The sequence below is a fragment of the Siphateles boraxobius genome, unplaced genomic scaffold (genome assembly GCF_051911475.1).
Source record: "Siphateles boraxobius isolate OS27281-9 unplaced genomic scaffold, OSU_SipBor_1 22, whole genome shotgun sequence".
NCBI lineage: Eukaryota > Metazoa > Chordata > Actinopteri > Cypriniformes > Leuciscidae > Siphateles > Siphateles boraxobius.
This window is the reverse complement of record NW_027508833.1, coordinates 13,196,742-13,218,485: the sequence shown is the minus strand read 5'-3', so window position 1 is coordinate 13,218,485 and position 21,744 is coordinate 13,196,742. Positions and strand designations below refer to the sequence as shown.

Below are 21,744 nucleotides of genomic sequence, written 5' to 3'. Positions count from 1 at the left end.
CCATCTGAAATCGCCCCGCCTTCCTGCGTCATCATAATCGTCATCATAATCACCTGACTGAAACCCAGCTATTGTGCCCTGAATTACACATATGATGTTAGTCAATTTAAAAGATACATTTTAAAGTCGAGAAAGTCGCAGTTTGATGTAAAACTGTTGAGGTACTGTCACGGTTGGTAAATTCTACGTCTTCTTCTCGTCTCGTGTTTCTGTTGTTATATGTGGACGCGCTGATTAGATGGGCGTTCCGATCATCAGAGCTCATCACCCATCCATTCATTATCCCATCACCAGCTGCAGCTTGTCAGATCATGTGTATTTATACTCACCATTTTCTCATCTACCCTGTCAGATCGTTATATGTGGTTTCCCCGGTGTGTCTGTGTTACTGTCGCGTTCCAGTCTCTTGCCTTCCTTGTTCCGGTTCTCGTTCTGTGGATTATCTGGACATTATCTCATTATCGGACACTCATCACCGCACCTCTGTTTCTACACCTTTACCATCTGACCATCGGAGTTCCTGTGCCACTTACCTGTTTGCCTGTGTTGGACTCACTCACTGTTACTACCTTTAAATAAAGAGTTATACTGCACTTGCTTCCGTCAGTCTGTCATGACAGAACGATCTGACCATCAAAGTATGGGAGCAGCAGGAGACTCTTCCACATCATTAGAGGCGTTTCTGAGTAACAGCATTTAAAGAATGGACATCCAAGAAAAGAATCTCAATGATACGGCTCGTGCTGTTCAGGCTTTAGTGGCGCAGGTGTCCGGGCTCACCCAACAGATTCAACAGCTTCGTGTGCCCGCTGCGCCACCCGCACCGCCAATTCCCCTACCACCACCAGCGGACCCATCCCCGTCAGAGCCTCGTCTACCAGTCCCTGAGTCATATGCAGGTGAACCCAATTACTGTTGTGCGTTCTTAACCAGATGTGATATGCACTTTTCTCTCCAACATAGAACTTTTCAAGAGGAGCAGACCAAGGTCGCATTTGTCTTGATGCTTCTGACGGGGAAAGCGGCGCTATGGGGAACGGCGGTGTGGGCTAACCAAGACGACTGCTGTTCCTCGTTCCAGCGGCTCTCCGACGAGATGTGGTGGGTGTTCGACCGGGCCACGACGGGAAGAGAAGCTGCCAGGGTGCTGGCCGAATTACAACAAGGAGAAAGATCTGTATCAGATTTTTCGATCGAATTTCGCACCCTGGCAGCTGAGAGCCAATGGAACGAGGAGGCGCAGTGGGACATGTTCCTGCATGGGCTGGCTGACCGCGTCCAAAGAGAGATTTACGCCATGGACCTGCCTACCGGACTTAATGATCTGATCGCGCTGGCACTAAGAGTGGACACACGTCTATCACGAGGCATCAGACGTTTTCAACCGGACCGTCCCTCTGGAGGTGCCGAGGAACTGCGTTCGGGAGGCGGGGGCGCGGTCAGCCTCGTCTACGATCACGAGCCCATGCAGGTGGGTCGAGCCCGGCTTTCCCGGGAGGAGAAGGAGAGGCGGAGATCCCTGGGCCTTTGCCTTTACTGCGGTGGAGCTGGACATTTCGCGTACAATTGTCCGTTAAAAGGCCCAGCCCGACAGTAAGTATGAGGCTACTGTCGGGTGGGATCTCTGCCGAGAAGCCCTCATCTACATCTACCTTCCTCCCGGTAAGACTCCGATGGTCAACTCACCTCCACGACTGTCGGGCACTACTGGACTCAGGGGCGGAAGGTAATTTCATGGATCACTCATTTGCACTCAGATATCAAGTTCCCCTCCGTCACCTGTCACACCAGATTGAGGTACACGCACTCATCGGTCAAAGACTCCCCACCATTTCACTGATCACTGAAGACATCACTCTCATCACATCTGGCAATCATACTGAAACCACCTCCTTTTACATTCTGGACACTCCACCGGCACCCATCGTTCTCGGTCACCCATGGCTCATCCGTCACAATCCCAAAATAGACTGGCAGCTCAAGTCGGTGGCAGCGTGGAGTAGTTTTTGTCATAAGTCCTGTCTTGTGTCTGCCTGTCCGTCTGTTTCTGTTCCTATGTTTCAGGAGAAGACAATGGATTTATCAAACGTGCCCACGGAGTACCAGGACCTGAAGGAGGTGTTCAGTAAGTCTCGGGCTGATTCTCTTCCTCCGCATCGTCCCTTTGACTGTGCCATAGAGTTACTGCCAGGTACATCTCCGCCTATAGGCAAATTATATTCACTCTCTGTCCCAGAGAGAGAGGTCGTGGAGAAATACATTTCTGATTCTCTAGCAACGGGATTCATCCGCCCTTCCTCTTCTCCAGCATGGTGGGGTTCTTTTTTGTGGGGAAGCACTTGTGCACTTGTATTGATTACCGGGGGTTGAACAACATCACGGTAAAGAATACTTATCCTTTGCCGTTGATGTCTTCAGCTTTCGAGAGGTTGCAAGGAGCATCTATTTTCACGAAATTGGATTTACGGAATGCTTATCATTTGGTCCGCATCAGGGAGGGGGATGAGTGGAAGACAGCATTTAACACCCCCAGGGGGCACTTTGAATATTTGGTTATGCCGTTCGGTCTGTCCAACTCCCCAGCGGTCTTCCAAGCACTTGTCAATGACGTTTTGCGAGACATGGTCGATCGGTTCATATATGTCTACCTGGATGATATATTGATTTTTTCAGCGTCTCTCCAGGAACACGTGCAACACGTCCGACAAGTGCTTCAGAGGTTGCTAGAGAATGGGCTTTTTGTCAAGGCGGAGAAATGCGCTTTTCATGCACAGTCTGTTCCTTTCCTAGGACACATCATCTCGGTTGAGGGAATGCGCATAGATCCTGAAAAGTTTAAGGCTGTGAAGGATTGGCCAAGCCCAGATTCCCAGATAAGGCCCTACTGAGGTTTCTGGGGTTCGCCAATTTTTACCGGCGTTTTATTCGCAATTTCAGCCGACTAGCCGCGCCTCTGACCGCCTTGACCTCCCCCAGAACGATGTTCAGGTGGTCAGACGCAGCCGAAGCTGCGTTTGCCAAATTTAAGGGTTGCTTTGTTTCAGCCCCCATCTTGATAACCCCTGATTCATCACGTCAGTTTGTGGTGGAGGTCGATGCATCAGAGGTGGGGGTAGGGGCAGTGTTATCCCAGCGCTCTCCTTCAGACGACAAGATGCATCCTTGCGCGTTTTTGTCTCATCGTTTATCCCCTGCCGAACATAATTATGACACTGGCAACAGAGAGTTGTTGGCGGTCAAATTAGCATTGGAGGAGTGGCGTCACTGGTTAGAGGGATCGGGGGTACCCTTTATCGTCTGGACCGATCACAAGAATTTGGAATACATTCGTACTGCTAAAAGACTTAATTCCAGGCAGGCTCGGTGGGCTCTTTTTTTCGGTCGTTTTGACTTTACTCTCTCGTACCGCCCGGGGTTCCAAGAACGTCAAACCCGACTCTTTATCACGCATTTTTGACCGTTCCGAACGCCTGTCTACTCCCGAGTGCATTTTACCAGAGACCCTATTCATCTCTACACTCTCATGGGAGGTCGAATCGAAGGTCAAGAAGGCCTTAGAAGGGGTAACGCCCCCGACTCGTTGTCCACCGAATCGCTTATTTGTGCCGGAGGGTTTACGGTCCAGCGTTATTCAGTGGGGACACTGTTCCAATGTGGCTTGTCATCCTGGAGTCAATCTAACAAAATTTTTAGTCAAGCAACGATTCTGGTGGCCTCTCATGGCTCGTGATGTTCACAATTTTGTATTGGCCTGCTCAGTTTGTGCCACAGGTAAGACCTCCAATCAACCCCCAGATGGGCAACTCCAACCGCTGCCGGTGCCTTCGAGACCCTGGTCCCATATCTGGGTTTCATCCCCAGAGCAATGGTCAAACTGAGCGGGCCAACCAGGATTTGGAGCGAACGTTGCAATGTTTAGTGTCCAAGAAGCCTTCCTCTTGGAGTCAGCAACTGTCTATGGTGGAGTACGCCCACAACACGTTGCCAGTGTCATCCACGGGCCTATCACCGTTTGAGTGTAGTGTAGGTTACCAGCCACCTATTTTTCCTAGTCTGGAATCCGAAGTTGCGGTCCCCACCGCCCACGCCTTCGTCCAGAGGTGTCGCCGCACTTGGACTAGAGCCTGTGAGACTTTACTCCAAGTGGGGGCGCGCACCAAGTCCAAAGCCGACCGCCACCGGCGGAGGCCCCCCGTATACGTCGTCGGTTCCAAAGTGTGGCTTTCTACCAAGGACATTCCTCTCCGCTCCGTTTCGAATAAGCTCGCACCTAAATTCATTGGCCCGTTTTCTGTCACTAAAATCATTAGTCCAGTGACAGTCCGTCTCAACCTTCCTCCAGTGTACAGGAGGATTCATCCCGTATTTCATGTTTCCAAAATTAAGCCCGTATTTTTTGCTCGCATTAATCCGCCAGTCCCGCCCCCCCCCGCCGCGTCTCGTAGACGGGGAACCTACTTATTCGGTCAATCGTGTTCTGGACTCGAGACGGAGGGGACGCGGATTCCAATACTTGGTGTACTGGGAAGGTTACGGTCCGGAGGAGAGAAGTTGGGTACCGGCTAGAGACATCCTGGATCACTCCCTTATCGATGATTACAATCGGCAGGTAAGGGAGAAGGGGGTACTGTCACGGTTGGTAAATTCTACGTCGTCTTCTTGTCTCGTGTTTCTGTTGTTATATGTGGACGCGCTGATTAGATGGGCGTTCCGATCATCAGCGCTCATCACCCATCTACTCATTATCCCATCACCAGCTGCAGCTTGTCAGATCATGTGTATTTATACTCACCATTTTCTCATCTTCCCTGTCAGATGGTTGTATGTGCTTTCCCCGGTGTGTCTGTGTTACTGTCGCCTTCCAGTCTCTTGCCTTCCTTGTTCCGGTTCTCGTTCTGTGGATTATCTGGACATTATCTCATTATTGGACACTCATCACCGCACCTCTGTTTCTACACCTTTACCATCTGACCATCGGAGTTCCTGTGCCACTTACCTGTTTGCCTGTGTTGGACTCACTCACTGTTACTACCTTTAAATAAAGAGTTATACTGCACTTGCTTCCGTCAGTCTGTCATGACAGGTATAAGACTGTGAAAATACGTAATTACAAAGACTACAAACTCAATAGGCGCGCATGTGAAGTCTTACCTTTTCTCTCAATGAATGAAGCTAACTTTACTGAAGCTAACGTCTGTCATTTTTTCTATAGTCTAACGATATAATCGTAACGTTACGCCGTCATGCCTGTGTGTTTGGTACCAGACTGCACACATACGAGCATGGTGACGTACATAGTGCGAGACGAGAGATGTATTTCATTGAGCGATTTTCACATAAAACTAAATGTTACTCTTCTGTTTTATGACAAACGGTGACTTTCTTGACTTTCATAATTATATTTTAAATTGACAAACATCATATGGGTAATTCAGGGCACAGTTCAGACGAAATAAACAGATAAGTTGTCTCTCGCCATTGACTGCCATACATATTTTTTCCGAAATAAGGTCCCATGAGCCAGAAGCGGAGGGGAGGGACTTAGGCTCTCTATACCCAACTCTGGTTTTGACGACCATGCCCCAACGTTTCAGTGCAGTGCCACCCAATGTTCAGGAGATGTAAACTGACTATTTTTGCAGAAACTTCTAAACATTTTGGCCTAAAAAAAAATTCTTGGAGAGAGATCTGATTAGTGCTATGTTTTTTAGATGGTAGTATGCTGATTTGGATATAGCTTTGACATGACTCTCAATGTAAAAATTTAAATTTACCCATAGCAGATCTATACAGGAGAGCCGGGGAAGGTGGAGGGTTTCAGAGGAACTCTGAAGAGCGCTGCAAACTGCTACAGCAAACACTGACCAAGGACTTGAAAGTTGAGCAGCAACCACGTGGGCTGCTAATGCAACAGGAATTCAATATGTGACGTGATTTGATAACTTTACTTGCAATGGCTCACATACTGTCTACTATCTACCTTTTTACAAAAGAGCCTATGTTTTAAAACATGGGCAGCATTTACGGTGTTTGAAACTGGGTCAAAAGGACCGAAACAAATCAGTTCAAATAACAAGGTTGCACTACAAATAATCCATATCTGTCAGTTTGACTAAATGATTTGCAAAATAATGTAATGCTTGGTATTTCAATGTAATATCACAAGAATACCTGTGGCAAGAGCTTTCAGTCTGCTGTATTCTGTTCCTCCTGATTATTTTCTTTTTCGCTATAGAGATATGAAAAAGAATAGGCACTCTTGTGGTCTGCTCTCCCGATTAAAATAACAATATCTCATGAATAATATAATGCAGGCAATTGAACACAGTAATGAATGGGCTAAACTTCCATCAAAAGTGCAAAACACACACACAAACACACACACACATACACACACACACACACACGCACCTTTCTTTCCTTTTGTAGCTCTCAGCAAACATGGCGCTCTATAAAGACGTATTCTCACGTGAGAGCACACGCAGAAAAATCCTGGTGCAATTCCAAGTGTGCCATACTCAAACATAATAAACACCTTTTATACAGACCCAGATTACAGGCATCTAATTAGCCAGCTGTACATATGCATAGGAACCTGGCGATATGAAGCACCTTTTCTTAGCCTACTCTTTTATTGTATATATGCAGTACTGGTCAAATGTTTTGAAAAAACGTCTCTTATTTTCATCGAGCCTGCATTTATTTGATCTAAAATACAGAGAAAACAGCAATATTGTGAAATATTATTACAATTTAAAATAATGTTTTTCTATTTTAATACTTTAAAATATCATTTATTTCTGTGATGCAAAGCTGGATTTTCATCAGCATCATTACTCCAGTCTTCAGCATCATATGATCCTTCAGGAATCATTCTAATATGCTTTTTTATTATCAATACTGGAAACAGTTGTGCTGCTTAATATTTGTTTTATAACCTGTGATACTTTTTTCAGGATTCATTGATGAATAACAAGTAAAAAAAAACAGCATTTACTTAAAATAGAAATCTTTTTAAACCATATACACTACCGTTCAAAAGTGTGTGGTCAGTCATTTTGTTTCTTTCTTTTTTGAAATAAATTCATATTTTTATTCAGTAAGGATGTCTTAAATTGATAAAAGTGATAAAGACTTATATTGTTAGAAAAAAATTATATTTTGAATAATTGCTGTTTTTTTATTTTTTATTATTTATCAATGAATCCTGAAAAAAGTATCACAGGTTCCAAAAAAATATTAAGCTGTTTCCAACATTGATAAAAAAAATGAAGTATCAAAAAAGGAAATTAGGATGATTTCTGAAGGATCACGTGACACTGAAGACTGGACTGGCTGATGAAAATGTAGTTTTACATCACAGAAATAAATAAAAGTATATTAAAATAGAAAAACACTATTTTAAATTGTAATAATATTTAAAAATATTACTGTTTTTTTGATCAAATAAATGGAGGCTTGATGAGCATAATAGACTTCTTTCAAAAACATTAAAAATAGTAATGTTTCCAAACAATTGAATTTGACCGGTACTATACAGTGTGTGTCAGTGGGGATTTCTTTAAGACTGCAAGGGAAGCTCGGCTTCCCCTATAATGTCAAAAAATGAATGGTAAAATATGTACTATTGTGTTAACATTTTATTTACTAAAAATGCGTTAGAACACGTTCATCTCAAAGACGAGTTCGTTCAGAATCAGCTACATATAGCAGATCGGCTGACTTGATTTCCTTCTCATTCATTCCCGGAGCGTCACTGTGTATTTCCCTGTTGAAGCCGAGCGTCCATTGATTTCAATGGGGCTGCTTTAAACAGTTTTTTTCAGTGCTTCGAAAGTAGACGGTCATTGGATAAATGCTGCGATTATGTCCCACCCACGGATGCTCAGCTTCTCTGGGGAGAATGGAGGAGTAGGCGGGGCTGGACTCAAAAGACTGCATCTCCTTTTTATTGACAGCGATTTTTTACTATAAAAAGTCGCTGACGCTGAAGGTATTCAAGCTCAGTCCCATTGCGGATTTTGCAAGTGTAGTCGAAAGACAAACTGTTGCAACCTATTTCTTGGTATTTGCTTGGCGAAATTGCTAGGCAAGTTTCATCATACATTTTACACAATTATACACCACATTCTTATTTCAGTTTAACCTAATTCCCACATTTCCTCCGTAGAGTTTAATATCTTTTTTTTTAGATTGTTTGTTCATTCATTCATAAGTATATACACTCACCTAAAGGATTATTATGAACACCTGTTCAATTTCTCATTAATGCAATTATCTAATCAACCAATCACATGGCAGTTGCTTCAATGCATTTAGGGGTGTGGTCCTGGTCAAGACAATCTCCTGAACTCCAAACTGAATGTCAGAATGGGAAAGAAAGGTGATTTAAGCAATTTTGAGCGTGGCATGATTGTTGGTGCCAGACGGGCCGGTCTGAGTATTTCACAATCTGCTCAGTTACTGGGATTTTCATGCACAACCATTTCTAGGGTTTACAAAGAATGGTGTGAAAATGTAAAAACATCCAGTATGCGGCAGTCCTGTGGGCGAAAATGCCTTGTCGATGCTAGAGGTCAGAGGAGAATGGGCCGACTGATTCAAGCTGATAGAAGAGCAACTTTGACTGAAATAACCACTCGTTACAACCGAGATATGCAGCAAAGCATTTTTGAAGCCACAAAACGCACAACCTTGAGGCGGATGGGCTACAACAGCAGAAGACCCCACCGGGTACCACTAATCTCCACTACAAATAGGAAAAAGAGGCTACAATTTGCAAGAGCTCTCAAAAATTGGACAGTTGAAGACTGGAAAAATGTTGCCTGGTCTGATGAGTCTCGATTTCTGTTGAGACATTCAGATGGTAGAGTCAGAATTTGGCGTAAACAGAATGAGAACATGGATCCATCATGCCTTGTTACCACTGTGCAGGCTGGTGGTGATAGTGTAATGGTGTGGGGATGTTTTCTTGGCACACTTTAGGCCCCTTAGTGCCAATTGGGCATCGTTTAAATGCCACGGCCTACCTGAGCATTGTTTCTGACCATGTCCATCCCTTTATGGCCACCATGTAACCATCCTCTGATGGCTACTTCCAGCAGGATAATGCACAAAGCTTGAATCATTTCAAATTGGTTTATTGAACATGACAATGAGTTCACTGTACTAAAATGGCCCCCACAGTCACCAGATCTCAACCCAATAGAGCATATTTGGGATGTGGTGGAACGGGAGCTTCGCGCCCTGGATGTGCATCCCACAAATCTCCATCAACTGCAAGATGCTATCCTATCAATATGGGCCAACATTTCTAAAGAATGCTTTCAGCACCTTGTTGAATCAATGCCACGTAGAATTAACGCAGTTCTGAAGGCGAAAGGGGGTCAAACACACTATTAGTATGGTGTTCCTAATAATCCTTTAGGTGAGTGTATATATATATATATATATATATATATATATATAAATGAATAATTTTTATGATGTAGGCCGAAAATGAGCTTCCCCTATTTGAAAGACCAGCAGCCGCCACTGGTGTGTGTGTGTGTGTGTGTGTGTGTGTTCAATCACACTCGACTCAGATTCATAACAGGAAGATTTAAGAACATCATGAGCGTTGGATGAAGTGGCCTTGGATCTAGTTTAGTCTAGTGAAAGCAAATCTGCAAATGCATCATATTGTTTGCCAGCGATGAAGATCTTTATTAGTTGAACATCTTCGTAAGCTGTCTGTGAATTAATGATTACACAGGACGATGCATTCGATTTAATTTCATTTAGGTACATTTACATTTATTCATTTAGCTGACGCTTTTATCCAAAGCGACTTACAATTGCTATATATGTCAGAGGTCGCACGCCTCTGGAGCAACTAGGGGTTAGGTGTCTTGCTCAGGGACACATTGGTGTCTCACAGTGGATTAGAACCCGGGTCTCTCACACCAAAGGCATGTGTCTTATCCACTGCGCCATCATCACCCCAATCACCAAAGGTAATACATTTTACAACCAAACAGATTATTACGCCACGATAGCACTACTAAAAAGTATGACATTATCCGTGTTTTGGACTTATACATTAATTTATAGGCTACAAAAAAACTTTTCAGAGTGTCGGCGCACTGGCAAAGGTTAACAGGTTAAAGCTACCATTGTGTACAGTTTATGAAATGAACACCCGCCAACCCGCGGTGATGTGTGTGTATTGCGCAGGGGCATAGTCACACGAATAGTTTACATTGATTGAAACTAATTTGTTTAAAAAGGAGGAGGCTATTGCCGGTAAAGGCAGGTTCACATAAAATCATTATGACATATGACATTATTTTTTGATCTAACGAGCATCTGGTTTGGCGATGCAAAAACGGACTGTAGCTACGTCGTGCTTATTGTTTTTTTTCTTCTTCCAATTAGCCTACTATGTTAAAAAAAACGACGAAAACATGTTACTTGTTCAATTAATAAACAGTTTATTTGACAAATCGCTAAAGATGAAATTGGCCTCCCTTTCTGTCATTGTGACTGTGGTTTTTTTTTTTTTTTTGAACGATATTTGACTATTGCTCCTCTATAGTACTGTCCACAACTGTACCCCATTCCCCATTACTGGCACCTGCATCCAATTATCATCTGTGTCACCTGGGTTCTGTTACTCTGTGTTCATCAATCTGTGTATTTAAGTTCGTCTCTGTTCTTTATTCGGTGTCGGTTATTGTTTGTGTTTAGCACACCTGTTGGTGCCACACATACTGTTACGCATTGTTGTATTATTTCTGTTCCAGTTAAATAAACTTCGTTACCCTCATCTTCATCTTCTGTGAATTTTTTACGTTACAGAATAACCGACCTCAAAATGACAGAAAGACGGACCCAGATTCCTTTAATAAGGAATCTTGCTTCCATTAATGTTGCACCACTGGGGTGTCCCCACAACTTTAACGGAAGTACAATCTTCATGTTTCAGGAAGGTAGAAACCTGGAGGAATACTTGTAGGATTTCATCAATGTCTGCCACCTTGCCCAGTGCAACGATTTTTGACATCAACTTCGCCCTCTGGGTCAGCGGATCTGATTTTACGGTGGGCGAGACCGCCCTGCCAGATTCTCGTCCCGCCGAGACCGTCTTTCCAGTGTCTCGTCCTGCCGAGACCACCGTTCCAGGGTCTTGTTCTGTCGAGACCGCCGTCCCTCCAGAGTCTCGTCCCGTCGAGATCACCGTCCCTCCGGTCTCGTCCCGTCGAGACCACTGTCCCTCGAGAGTCTCGTCCCGTCGAGACCGCCGTCCCTCCAAAGCCTCGTTCCGTCGAGTTCCCTGCCGAGCCTGCGCTCAACGTCAGCCCTGCCGAACCTGAGCTCCACGTCAGCCCTGTCGAGCCGCGCTCCACGTCAGACCTGCCGACCCAGAGTTTCTTCAAGTCAGTCCAGCCGAGCCTGCACTTCACGTCAGTCCAGCCAAGCCAGAGACTGTTCACGTCATACCCGCCGAGCCAGAGACTGTTCACGTCATGCCCGCCGAGCCAGAGACTGTTAACGTCATGCTTCTCAGACCTGAGCCTTCTGTCCCTGAGCCTTCTGTCCCTGAGCCTGTCCAAGAGCCTGTCCCGGAGCCTGTCCCGGAGCCTGTCCCAGAGCCTGTCCTGGAGCCGGTCCCAGAGCCTGTCCCTGAGTCTGTCATTCCTCCCAAGAAAATTTGGGGGGGGGCTATACGTCTTCGCCACGGCCACCCAAAGGGCCATTTCCGCAACGGCCGCCTGAAAAATCCTCTCTGCCATGGCCGCCCGAAGGATCCTCTCCGCCATGGCCGCCTGAAGGGTCCTCTCCGCCATGGCCGCCCGAAGGGTCCTCTCCACCATGGCCACACGAAGGGTGGTCTCCACCACGACCGCCTGAAGGGCCTTCTCCGCCATGGTCACCTGCACAGCCAGCTCTACCCTGGCAGCCTGGCTCCTTCCTGGCCGCCTGTACAGCCTGCTCCGCCCTGGGCACCTCCACAATTTACTCCGTCCTGGAGTCTGCACACCCGCCCTCCCTCCCTGGTTACACCATCTACGAGGCGAGGACGCACCAACTGGGAGGGGGGATTATATGTCCAGAGTTGGGTATAACGAGTTACAAAGTAACACGTTACTGTATTCTAATTACTTTTCGTGATAACGCAGTAATGTAACTCATTACATTTAAAGTGTTACATTTTCGTAGGCTTGATTGTGTTTGTGGGGTGCACTGTAACATGTGTTCATGCTTCGTTTTTAAAAAATTGCATTATTTTTTATATATTTTACCTTTAATCTACACTGCTCTGTCCCTCTTTGTAGAAACGCTCGGATGGTTTCCGGGTTCTATGAAGCCAGTCCCTCAAAAATACACAATGGGCTCAGATTGGTTAGCTGCCCCAGTGTGTTGTGATTCGCTAACCGCCCAGTGCACGTTTTCCGGAAACGTCACGCCCCTTACCTTTACTGGTAGTTTGTGCTTTGGTGTATTATAAACAATGGCGTCAATAAAACCATACCAACTTGAGCCCGAATTGGACAAAGAGAATGTTAGTGAAGATGATCGAGCAGAACCTGTTCAAGAACGGCTGTTAAACGACGTTTCAGAATGTTCTTTTTTGTTTTTTTGTCATCTCATTACTTTTTAGATACGCTGTTATTTAATTGTACTAATTATTATAGTTGATGTTTAATTTATAACAGTAACAAGTGTTTGTCTATTCACAAAAGTGTATTCAAGAACATTTTTTATTTACAAACTATATTATTTTATTAGGTGTAGGCCTACATGTAGAAACTGCAAAAATGCCAAATGAAGTGGAAAACATCTGCGGATCTATAGTGATCGTTACTGACTGTATGGCACCGTTACTTTTGTATTTTTAGAACGATTGTAGCCAAATATCTGTCACCAGACTAACCTAAAAGGGACACTAAACATTGGCTTTACTACAGTAGCCAAATCAAACACAGAACCATGTTTAGCATGCCTGTAGATAAACAAGCATGTAGATAAACAATACATAAAAGCTCTAATCGAGGAATAATTTACACTAATTCCAAGTTTGCGGTTGAGATTAAAAAAAAGTTTGTAACGTTAGGTGTTTGTCGGATAACGTTAAGTATGAATGAGCATTTAACAAGCTGGTTTGCAGAGCCAAACAGCGTTATCAATTGTTTACTTCCTTGCTACAACGTACAATTAACAATACGAACTATTACAGGAAAACACATCGACGAAAAATAAATCATACTTACAGGTTGTGGCCCGTAAACAACAGCTTCTGTTCTTAAAGTTGGAACTGCTCCATCTTCCAGGACAAGCCGTAGTGCGAATCCGGCATTGAGCTTGCAAAGATTGTGGAAACTTTCCTCCGTAAAATGTGCAGCACTGAGAGCGAGATTTGGGTAATAATTATGAGGGACCGAGTTAAAAATAAATTTTAACCATTGATCTCTAACTCCCCCCGCCCTAGGAAGGCTGAACAAATTGCAATCCGGATGAAAATTATAGCGTTTCGATGGCATTGCAACAACAACACTCCAACCTACTATACCACAACAACTCTTCTCCAAGCAATATAAAATGGCCTCTTATTTAGTATTCTCCCCCTTATTTAGTATTCTCGGAGGAGGGGTTTATTGGGGTTAGTGATGTCAGAAACCCTGGAGGAATGTCGTTTAGTCCCTACCGGCCATTTGCTGTAGTCCTTAGAAATTGATTTCTTTAAAAGCAAATATCTCCCTTGCTTTGAACTTTGAATGTTGTAACTTTGCAGATGTTGTTTATGCTCAAACAGAAACATTACACACTAGCTAAAGTTAGAAAAGTGAAATCGTGTTTTACCCCCCCCTTTAAAATTTAAGTAATTTGATTACAGTTACTGATCTCAATAAAATTAAGTTACTTGCATTACAAATGTATTGTTAAGAAAAAAATATTTACTAAAATGCATTTCGAATGACGTTTGGCCGGCTGCGTCAGTTAATGAGCATGCGGTTTAATTAATTACTGGAGAAAGCGCTTCATGAGGCACACACACACATGCAAGGTCTCTCGCTCTCTCCCTCTCCGCTGAGCGCGCGCTACATGGTTTGAAGCACAGTCTCTTCTGTCTCGCATGCGTGCTCTTGCTCGCTCACTCTAGATTCCGGGAGATTAAACTAATTTGCGGGCATCAGGGAGCCGCTATAAATATGCGGGAGACTCCCGGACTCCCATTTTATAAGCAAGACGGACTCGGGTGCGCACTTGTTCAGGAAGTAAAATATCCTGCGCATGCGTTTTAGCCAATTATGATGTATTTAGTTAAATAAAACACACGTAAGGGATGCAGATTTACCTTGGATACGCGCAAGAGTGAGTCTGCAGTGTATTCGCGCATAGTGCGTGCAATCAGGGCAACAAATTAATGGAAATCCACTGTCTCCTCAAAAGAGTCCATTTGCAAACAGCGGAAATACACTTTATGCGACACACACACACACACACACAGTAAACCTGTGTTGTTTACTCAGCTATGAATAATTGCACCAAATTAATAAAAAACACAATATTTTGACCCGCGTCGTGTTTTCTATCATGTGCCGTGCACGTTTGCGATAACGTAAGATGCACGCAAACGCACCAGAGTTCGATAGAATCAAGTTGAGTGTGAAACCAGAACAACGTTGTGGGGGGCGCCGGGAACAATCGCGCCCGGGCTCAGATCGCAGCAAACGAGCCCAGTGTAAAAGCCCCCTAAGTTCCTCTCTGTTCTTTGTTCGGTGTCGGTGATTGTTTGTGTTTAGCGCACATGTTGGTGCCACACATACTGTTTCATTGTTGGATTATTTCTGGTCCAGTTAAATAAACTTCGTTACCCTCATCTTCATCTTCTCTGGATTTCTACGTTACACTAATACATTATTAAAATCAAAAAGGTTTTATCTGTTATTTAATGTACCTGATCTAACATGAACTATCAATAAAGAGTTGTATTTTTACTAACTTTTAACAAAGATTAATAAATACTGTAATATATGTATTGCTCATTGTTAGATAATGTTACTTAATGCATTAACTATGTTAACTAATTTCCTTATTGTAAAGGGTTCTCGGATTTATTTCTTTATTTCAACCAGATAGCAACAATCTTTTCCCTAATATTTTTATTTTAAATAAATGGTGGATCATTTAAAGGTGAAAATTGTTTAGTGCCCTGAATTACTCCTTTATTGTCATTAATTGAATCACTCAACATCGCAAAACAGTTTGAGATATTCATTCGCAATCTAGCATCCTCAATGTAGTTCAAAAGTAAAAAGCTGTAAATGCATTTGCCACAGAAAGTACGACAGTGACTAATAAGTTATAATATTATAACTCATTATAACAAATATTAGTAATAACCCGCATTGGCAAAGTACTTACTCCAATTGAGTACCATCTGAAAAGTTAAGATGAGCCTAAATTTGCTCTCAAAATATTGTATTGTACAATGCTAAACCCGCTCTATGGAAGTAAAGTAATGCCAAATGTTTTTGAAACAAAAAAGCTTGTTGAATTGCACTAATTGAAAAAAAAAATCCATTGTATTAACAGTTCTTGCATTTTAATGCATTGTATTTTCAGGCCTTATATTTTATGGGCTGAAATTCAAATGGTTGAATATTTAAGCTGTGCATATTTCAATTCAAAACATTTCACACACATTTTCATTATTAGAAATTCAATAATCCATATTCACCTTTAAGATTTCACTTTCAAAATGTTCATGCTGTTTAAAAATACAACCTATAATATTCGACAGGCAATTTTCAGTCCATTTTATTTCGCCAGAAATTCAGTGGATCAAATTCGACAGAAAATTCAACATTCCACATCCGGGAACTGCAGGAATATCAATAGATTACTATTCATAATCTCCATGTGCTGTTAGTCGACCTCACCAGCAGGAGGTGCAATCGGCAGTTGACGAACACTAGAGCATTAAATCTGAGGTAGTAGACATATCTTCTAACTTAGATTTAACGTTTGATCTGTACGTCAGCATCGGGTAATAACATTATAATCTCGTTCATGGTAGAGAAAGCTGCTTAATTGTACAAAAGTAACCGCGAACACTTAAATGTAAGTGCTTTTTTGTCTTTATCTGCGTTTCCATATATAGCTACTGGTCCTGATAATCATCACAAATACTTACCGCTTGCTCCATTTCTGTAAATTAGTACGTCTCTCACCCATTGCTCTAGTCTTCATCAACAGCCACTTGTACCTCCTGCTGGTGAGGTCGACTAACAGCAGATGGAGATTATGAATCGGAATCTATTGATATTCCTGCAGTTCCCGGATATGAAATGTTGAATTTTCTGTTGAATTTGAACCACTGGATTTGTGGAAGCGAATTTCAAAAGCGAAATAAAATGGACTGAAAATTGCCTGTCAAATATTATAGGTTGTATTATACAACAGAATGAAGTGAAATCTGAAAGGTGAATATGGATTATAGAATTTTTTATAATGAAAATGTGTGTAAAATGTTTTTAGTAGCTTGATATAAATGTGAATAAATTCCAACAGTACATCACATACCAAAAGACCACTTCTCATTTAGTCGCCTCTCAGCAAGGCTGTGCACCAGCTGAATCTCGTAGTCTTGATCTCTGCTTCCCTTAGATGCCTGGAGGACCCTCACGCCTGTGGACAGTTTGATGTAATCCTCGTAGTAATAGCCCCACGCTGCCAGAGAGAGCTGAAGCTGGCTGTCAAATTGGGCTAGATCATCCAGGGTACTGCAGCCCAGGGTTTTCAGACTGCCAAAATATATAGAAGGGGAGCCATTATATATTAGATCGGATAGACGGGTGAATGTAGTCAGAATGTAAACAGGCAGTCATGGCCTAATGGTAACAGAGTTGGACTGGTGACCCAAAGGTTGCTGGTTCGATTCCAGTACCGGCAGGAATAAGACTGAGGTGTCCTTGAGCAAGGCACCTAACCCCCAATCGCTCCCCGGGCGCCACTCAAGGCTGCCCGCTGCTCCGGGTGTGTGTATCCACGTTTGCAGTGTGTGTGTGTTCACTACTCACTACTCTGCTCCTAATGTGTGTGCACTTACTTGGATGGGTTAAATGCAGAGGTCAAATTCCAAGTATGGGTTACCATACTTGGCCATCACGTGTCACTTTCACTTTCACTTTCATGTATGTTTGCAGAACTCCAGAAGTTTCTGACATTTATCAAGCATGTCAGAGATGGCAATAGGAAGGCTTGATGGTTATTTTTTTTCCCAACTTGGAGGACGTGTGATCCTAAAGCCTGGTTTATACTTGGTGTGTCCGCAAGATCGTGAAAGTGCGCGTGGCAAAAATGACATAGTCGCAGTGTGGATGGTCGGGCATGACCTGTATGAGTAGTAACTCAGTACTTGTGGGTAGTCTGGTAGAATGAAAGTCCTCATTCCTTTATATCCCTGGGACTCCCGTTTGGCGCTGATATTGGTCTCTCATTAGCAATCGCGCCCTGCTACTGGTCAAATGTTTGGAAACATTAAATCGGTGGGGTGAGCAGTTGTGAGCAGTTTTATCATTTAAAGAGACATGCACCGAAATGGGTCGCTGTAAACAGCTGTTTTTGAGGAGGTAAAAAGGGTGTTGTTTTACACTACCATTGAGGAATTTTAACCAGAGATGTATAAAGTACTAGAGACACAGACTTGAGTAAAAGTACAAGTGCTCTATCAAAAAAGTGACTTGAGTAGAAGTTGAAGTGCTCTTTAAGGACCATACTTAAGTGGAAGTACTAAAGTATTCAAAAAAATTTTTACTTAAGTATTGTAAGTAGTTTATTTAAAAATTTACTACTCAAGTACAGAAAGTAAAAGTACAAGTATTGTGTTATGTAGTAAAGCATCTCACCCTTCTCTTCCCTGCTTGTGCCTTTTTTCTCCACAGCTTACTGGGTATTTATCTGCATGTTACAGCAATATCTGAAAGCTTTGTTTATGTCAGGGACTTCCTATAATGTCACATGATATGGCTCTTCTTCAAGTGTTCCACATATGGACTAAATGTGCACAGGACGCCCTCAGGTCGCCAGTATGGATTGAAAACACAGTACATCACAGTGTCCAGCGCTCATAATGATAACATTGGCCCATTTTGGGTATAAATTAAATAAATATTATTTCCTCTCTATAGAAATCTGACGTAAACCTATGAAAATCTATCAATATTTTTCAAAATCTGAACAAGCTAAAAGCCCAGAGGGACGTTGTTTTGTCAAGCGCTACACAGGAGTTTTTTTTCTGAATGGGAGCGGCTGACGGTCATAATTCATATTAAAGGTATTGACTAATTTTTTCATTACATAACTCCTGACACAAATTAAGACATAACTGTCTCTATAAGTTTCTCAGAATAAAATAGTGGTCAAATACTGAAACTTAAGTCTTATATATTTTTAATAATGTATAGTTTGTCATGGTAATAACATTAAATTTAATAGTAACTTTGAACTATTAAAAACAAAGAACGATTCAGTGTGTCGGCGTCCTCGCACATTCTATATGAATTATCTTTCACTCCGACAAATGAAAACATGGACTCTAAGTAGGGGTCTCCTTCCTCACCGCCACGATCACTCGAAGTTGAAGGCGGTGTTTCTGGTTCTTCCATTTCGAAACAAATCCACAAATCTCAAGTGTTCTCAATGGAGGCAGGCAGCAGAGCGAAAGGCAGAACGGGAGCACGCGCGGTTTTCTTGATCGCTTGATTCGCTCAATGATGAGCCAGCTTCATCAAACCTGGTGACAGGGCCATCTAACGCTCTGGCAGTGATTATGTGGGTTTGGAATGATTCGTAACATGTTTATAATTGTAACGAGTAACGATGCAGCACATAAAAAATGTATCGAAGTAAAAGTATTCAACTCATCGAAAATATGTACTGAAGTAAAAGTGGAAGTAGAAGAAAAAAATTATACTCTACTAGAGTACAGATACAGCCTTTTAGTACTTAAGTACAGTAGTGAAGTAGTTCTACTTCATTACAATACATCTCTGATTTTAACCAAAGTATGTTACAAGCATTTATTTGATCAAAAATACAGTAAAAACGGTAATACTGTGAAATATTATTACAATTTAAATTAACTGGTTTCTGTTGTAATATATTTTAAAATTTAATTTATTCCTGTGATGACAAAGCTGATTTTTCAGCAGCCATTACTTCAGTCTTCAGTGTCACATGATCACTTCTTATTTATTTTAGTTGCTTAATTTTTTATTATTATTTTTGAAATCATGATAAACTGCCATTCAAAAGTTTGTGGTACGTACGATTTAAAAAGACAAAAAAGAAATTAACATTTATTTAGCAAAAGCACATTAAATCGACAACAAAAGACAGTAAAGACATTTGTGAAATTAATACATATTACAAAAAAAACTATTTATAATAAATGCTGTTCTTTTGAACTTTCTTTTCGTCAAAGAAAATCAGTTTCCACAAAAATAAGCAGCACAACTGTGTTTAACATTAATAATAAAAATAAATGCTTCTTTAGCACCAAATCAGTATATTAGAATGATTTCTAAAAAAGATCATGTGACAATGAAGACTGGAGTAATGATGCTAAAAATTCAGCTTTACCATCGCAGGAATAAAATACATTTTAAAATATATTACAACATAAACTATTTAATTTAAGTTATAATAATATTTCACAGTATTATTGTTCTTACTGTATTTATAATCAAATACATGCAGATGAGATTGGTGAGATTAAGACACTACTTTCAAAAACATTAGGAAATCTGAAATCTAGCAATAATGAGTATGTGAACTCACGTGTGATAGTAGTGCTCCAGGCTCTGGGAACAAAGCCACTCCTGGAAGGCAAAGTCTCTGAGCAGCTGCACGTAGGCCTCAGTGATCTCCCTCCAGTGATGCTTTTCCTTTACTACTTCCTCCAGTCGAGACAGCATACATAAACTCAGCTCCTCCAGAGTCTGAACATCTATACACATTCATAAACAAATAGACACAAATGGAAGCAAGATGTGACCAGGCAGACAGTTAAAGTGCTCCAACACGTTGTTCGGTGGCACATAGGTGTGGGCTGAGCCATAAAATCAGCACAAAGTCCAAGGGCCTCATGTATACAGTGCCCTCCACTAATATTGCCACCATTGGTAAATACGGGCAAACGGCTCTGAAAAAAATGTCTTTGTCTTTGCTGTCTATCCTGTTGGTCTTTCATTCAAAATATTTACAAAAATATTTTGTTTGTTTTTATTTTTTCTTTCCATTGACCAATGATGACTACTGTTGCTAGTAGCAAACACAACTTCCACTCAGATCTGATTGACAGAAAAATTGCTTGATCTTATTTCAGTCTGATTATTTCGGCAGAAATTCAACAGTTCAACAGTAATAAGTTACAGAGGGTAAACGTTATTATTCAAACGAATTGTGCATACCGGTATGCATTTGAGACAATTACGTAATGTTCTTGCTCTGTCCATGTAATAAATGTATGTCTTTTAATGAGGTTTTTCTAGCGCATTTACTTAAGGTTATGTCATTCTATTACCTATTTCAGGGGTGGCCAAAAACACAATTTAAAATGAATCAGAGCTACAGAAATGTATCTTCCTATTTACAAGTAAAGCTTCATATTGTGAGCCAGCTACTTACTATTTTCAGCCTCAGTTACCTATTAATTTATAGCACTCAATAAAAGTAAGTGGAAAATCAAACTAATATTCTGCCTAAAATCTCTATTTGTGTTCCATGAGAGAATTTCATAGTGGCTGTACGAAATATTTTTAAATTATTTAAACATAATGCATTTAATTTGACTTAACTAGAATTATGTGACAAGAATCACAATCGAAACTGCACATTTTATGGTTGTGGAGACAAAGAACCACTCAATGGCTGCGTTTACACTTGGCATTAACATGCGACCTGTATCCGGATGTTGTCCACGGTAGTGTTACAAATGTATTACATTTTTAATTGAGGTTCCAATACAATAGTATATAAACTGAGACAGTTTGGTATACTGAATTTAACATTTAAGGTTATGATGGTGATGATATTTGCTGTAAAACAGTTTTCCAGCAAGAGAGTCCGGCAAATCCTGTTTTCTGTATCTGTCAGATTACTGCTCTCTATCGAGCCTGCTATTCCTGTTTTTCTCTATTGTAAGCAGATTACTGAAACTTTGGTAGCTTCTGTCTCAGCGGGAGAGTTCTGCCATTTCCTGTTTTTGAGTCTCACTGTTTGAATAGTTATGCTGATTGGATTGAAATTGGTAACACTCTCAGTATAGGGCAGGTTCCTAAACCTGTATACATCATTTACATGCTTTGTTCATCACAATGTTAAGCCCTGCCCGTAGATGTGTATAAATTGCAAGGGAACGTTTCCCTTAGTTAGATTCGAGACGAGCTTGGAATACTACAGCGTCTTCGCTTCTGAGTTTTCTACACTTCGGGAGAAAAAGTTCACAACACCACATACACATTGAAAAGACAAGTGTAAACGCGCTTCTGATCGGATCTCAGTGTAATGTAAACGCAATCCAGCCATCGTGCCTGCATTCACAGGTGGACGTCACATAAAACCCCGACCACTGTCATTATTCCCCCTTCTCTCTCCGGAACTGAGAGCTCTGTGGTTTTGCAATACAGTCGAATGTGAAGTACATGTAGGCTACATCGCAAATATACTGAAATGTTTGCCTTCGCAGTTCGCACC

General features: G+C 41.9%; 1 protein-coding gene across 7 annotated transcripts in view; it reads right to left on the bottom strand.

The window, feature by feature from the left end:
- arel1 (apoptosis resistant E3 ubiquitin protein ligase 1) overlaps window positions 1-21,744 on the bottom strand; it is a 200,835-nt gene that overhangs the window by 165,848 nt on the left and 13,243 nt on the right. For all 7 annotated transcript variants that reach the window (XM_077238654.1, XM_077238653.1, XM_077238660.1 and 4 more), the window contains 2 exons: window positions 19,828-19,996; window positions 16,570-16,790 (listed from right to left, as the gene is read on the bottom strand). In XM_077238654.1, the coding sequence (XP_077094769.1) occupies window positions 16,570-16,790; window positions 19,828-19,996 (390 nt within the window). The remainder of the gene's footprint in view (window positions 1-16,569; window positions 16,791-19,827; window positions 19,997-21,744) is intronic.